Below are 3,959 nucleotides of genomic sequence, written 5' to 3' on the forward strand. Positions count from 1 at the left end.
TATATATATATATATATATATATTCATTTATTCATATGTATCTATCTATATATATATTCATATATCTATATTTACACACACACATACACATGCACATTTGTGTCTACTTACACACACACATGCAATGCGCATGTATACATGTACAACATGTATAGGCTCGATAAATTTACAGACAAGCAGAAGAGGTAAAGATGGGAGAAATAGTGAAATTGTAAAGATGTGATATGTAGGGAGTTCTAATGTATGGATATGTATCTATCTATCTATCTGTCTATCCGTCTAGCTGTCTATCTATCTATCTATCTATCTATCTATCTATCTATCTATCTATCTATCTATCTATCTATATCTATCTATCTATCTTTCTATCTATCTATTTATCTATCTATCTATTTATCTATCTATCTACCTGTCTGTCTATCTGTTTATCTATCTATCTACCTATCTGTCTATCTGTCTATCTGTCTATCTGTCTATCTACCTATCTAACAGGTGTGGTGGCTGTTTGAGCAGCGCGCTTTCCCGCAGCTCATCTCTTTGGTCAAACTGCAGTCATGGATCAAAAAGAGACCAAGGCTAGGCAAATAGCACCACGAGTGCTGCCTTGCTCTAAAGCAACTCTGCCGTCCAGGACCAAACTTGTGAGACTTCAACTCCACAAAGGTGTTCTGTTCTATAGAGAATTAGTGGAGGGGAGGTGTGACGACATTCTCAGGCAGAATCTGAGTGTCGATGAGGAACACCTGACCAGCCTGTTCAGGACAACTTTCGGGCCGGGACCTATGGACAACCACCAAAGATTGCTGGCCTGGCAGTGCTATTGAGAAGCATTACCTGTTCGGGATAAGATCTACAGGCACGGTTCAAGACACACCGGACCGACTTGCCCGAGATGCGGTCAGAGCGACGAAACCATTCTGCACATACTCATGCAGTGTCCAACCATTTCGGATCTGTGGGCTTATGCCGAACGGCTGCTGTCTCATGTGGGACAAGTTCACCTGTTGGTCAAGTCTATCATGAAAATTGCTCTGCCACCTTCCCTCAACCGGGAAGGCAAGTAAGTTGTCATCGTACTGGTGGCCCTGGTGAAAGAATGTGTGTGGTGGACTCAAGCGAAAGGATTAGAGACAAACACTTATCTCTCTGGCCAATCGCTCATCAACTTTTACAAGTACCACTTGAAAAGGAAGGTGAGAATAGAGAGGCAAATTTTGTCTCATGAAAGTTTCAATAAAAGGTGGGTGAATGTAGCAAAGATGATGCATGCAAGTGATGAAACCACTTTGAGCATGATCCTGTAAATCGAAAAGAAAGAGAGAGAGCACTTTGCACTCATGTGTTTATTCCCTCCCTGCCTGAGGTTACCGTGGTCTTTTCCGTAGGCTTTTCTTTCCACGGATAAACTTAATCATGTTTTTCACATTTTAAATATTTTCTGTGATACACAATCCCTTTTGATCGTTTTTTTTGTTTGTTTTTTTTCTTACGATCCCTTTTGATCGGAATTTTATTTTTCTCCTTTTTTCTTTTTTGAAAAGAAAAGCTCTACATTGTATTTTGTCCCCTCTGTGTTCAGCCCTGTGTGGTTAATAAAGAAACTTATCTATCTATCTCTGTTTATCTATCTATCTATCTATCTCTGTTTATCTATCTATCTCTGTTTATCTATCTATCTATCTATCTATCTATCTGTGTGTATATATATATATATATATATATATATATATATATAAACTTTGATAGGTTTCGGCCAGTATAGACCCAGACCATGTCTAACTCAATAGCACCACCTGGTGAAGTCTTTTAGTCATATATGGAGCACCATGGCCCACTCTAGCAAAAAGTTATTATTGTTGGAGACATATCTGGGTGTAGGAAGTTGGACCGGGATTTTTTGAAGAAATTTATCCAGTGAGCATTTGAATTGTATGAGATCCGTTTCCATTTTGACGTATTTTGGTATGGTATTAAAGAGAGCTAGACCAGTTGAGGTAAAGTAATTATGACGTAATGTTGCTATGTCTATTGAGTTCGATCCATCTACCTATCTACCAACCTACCTACCTACCTACATACCTACCTCCTAACCTACCTATCTGCCTGTTTATCTATCTATCCATCTGTCAATCCATCTATCTATCTATCTATCTATCTATCTATCTATCTATCTATCTATCTATCTGTCTGTCTGTCTGTCAACCAACCTATCTACATATCTATCTACTAATTTATCTATATATGTGTGTGTGTATGTATGCATATACACACACACATATATACAGACAGACAGACACATACACAAACAGACAGACACACACACACGCACACACACACACACGCACACACACACACACACATACATATATCGTCTGTAAAAACAAATCTGAAGAGAAGCACATTCTAAGTTACAACTGGCCTAATCTAACTTTTATTTATATATATATATATATATATATATATATACAGATAGATATATGCATACACACACATATAGTGATTGATAGATAGATAGATAGATAGATAGATAGATAGATAGATAGATAGATAGATAGATAGACAGATAATAAATACATACATACAAACATACATACATATGCATAAACATGAATATATTTTGTGTTGGTGTATGAGTGTGTATCATGTATGGCACGCATGTATATATGTACATAGGCATGCATATGTACGTATGTACGTACGTATGTTCGTACGTATGCATGTATGTATGTATTATGTACATACATACATGCATACATATACATATGTACTTACATACACACGCACATATATGATAAATATATACACACACACATAGATGTGTGTACGCGTGTGTGGGCGCACGTAGATTGAGTGTGTGTGCGTTTGTGTGTTTACGCGAGCGCTTGTGAGAAAAAGAAAGAGAGGGCAAAGAAGACAACATGAAAACTATTATAAGTAAAAAACAAAAAAATCACCAAAGCAGAGTCGAATATATCTATATATATATTTTTTTCTTTGCATTAAACACAAGTCTCTCACCAAAGAAATCAAAAACTCAAAACATCGCGTTGGAAACATCGTAGATTACAGAAAAACAAAATTAATAGACAAAATAATGAATATATTCTAAAAGAAAAAAACAGGTAACTTTTCACAAATACAAACAAACAAAAAAATTAAACATGATTATAATTATAATATAATAATGCTGAAGATGAAACAAAATTTACAAGAAATATATCGGAAATGAAGCATTTTTAGAAAGAAATCCTAAGAAAGTTTACCTATTCCGACAAAAGTATTAAGCGCATCGTCATTGGTATCTGATGTGGCTTTGACAGGTGACAACATCATTTGCATCCTGTCTGCCTGTCTCTTTTCTTTTCTTTCTTCTTTTCTTCGCCTATCTATCTTTGGTGAGTGCGACGGACGTGATGTGGTGGTGTCTCGGGGGTTTTTAGAAAAACTCAATAGGGGTTAAATTGTGAAAGGGGATTTTAATAGTTTTGTTCTTGTTAATACTCGTTCTCTTGTTCCTTTCTTTCTTTCTTTTCTTTTCTTTTTGTCCTAAAAGCTTTGTTAAGCCAAGTTGTGTTTTAACACGATGACGTTGTCATGAAGTATTTAAAGTGTTTAATGGAATTATTTATTGCCAGAGAATGTAAGCTCGGAGTGACTACTATAACTGGGTTTTCGGTGACGAGGAAGTTTATATCATACTTTGATAGGTTTATGCATGCATGCACGCACACATGTATGTATGTATGTATGTTTGTATGTATGTATGTATGTACTGTCTGAATGTACTATTATGCTATTATGTATCTATGTATGTGTGTGTACATATATATATATATATATATATATATATATATATATACCAACTTTCTCACGTATATATATATATATATATATATTCTTGTATATATGTACGTACGTATGTTTGCGTATGTATGTATGTGTGTAAGTGTATATATATA

At 35.4% G+C, this 3,959-nt stretch overlaps 2 protein-coding genes across 3 annotated transcripts in view; one reads left to right on the plus strand and one right to left on the minus strand.

Annotated features, from left to right (window-relative positions):
- LOC106870605 (centrosomal protein of 104 kDa) overlaps positions 1-3,838 on the minus strand; it is a 293,281-nt gene extending 289,443 nt beyond the window's left edge. The window contains exon 1 of one of the 2 annotated variants that reach the window (XM_052973736.1): positions 3,264-3,836. The gene's annotated coding sequence lies outside the window, so the exon portion shown is untranslated. Of the gene's footprint in view, positions 1-3,263 lie in introns of both variants that reach the window. The other variant, XM_052973738.1, reaches the window with a different exon arrangement.
- The window catches only part of LOC106870606 (short-chain dehydrogenase/reductase 3), a 91,301-nt gene continuing 89,094 nt past the window's right edge, over positions 1,753-3,959 (plus strand). The window contains exon 1 of the mRNA XM_052973739.1: positions 1,753-1,994. Within this exon, the coding sequence (XP_052829699.1) occupies positions 1,932-1,994 (63 nt within the window). The 5' untranslated portion in view covers positions 1,753-1,931. The remainder of the gene's footprint in view (positions 1,995-3,959) is intronic.

The sequence above is a fragment of the Octopus bimaculoides genome, chromosome 16, assembly GCF_001194135.2.
Source record: "Octopus bimaculoides isolate UCB-OBI-ISO-001 chromosome 16, ASM119413v2, whole genome shotgun sequence".
NCBI lineage: Eukaryota > Metazoa > Mollusca > Cephalopoda > Octopoda > Octopodidae > Octopus > Octopus bimaculoides.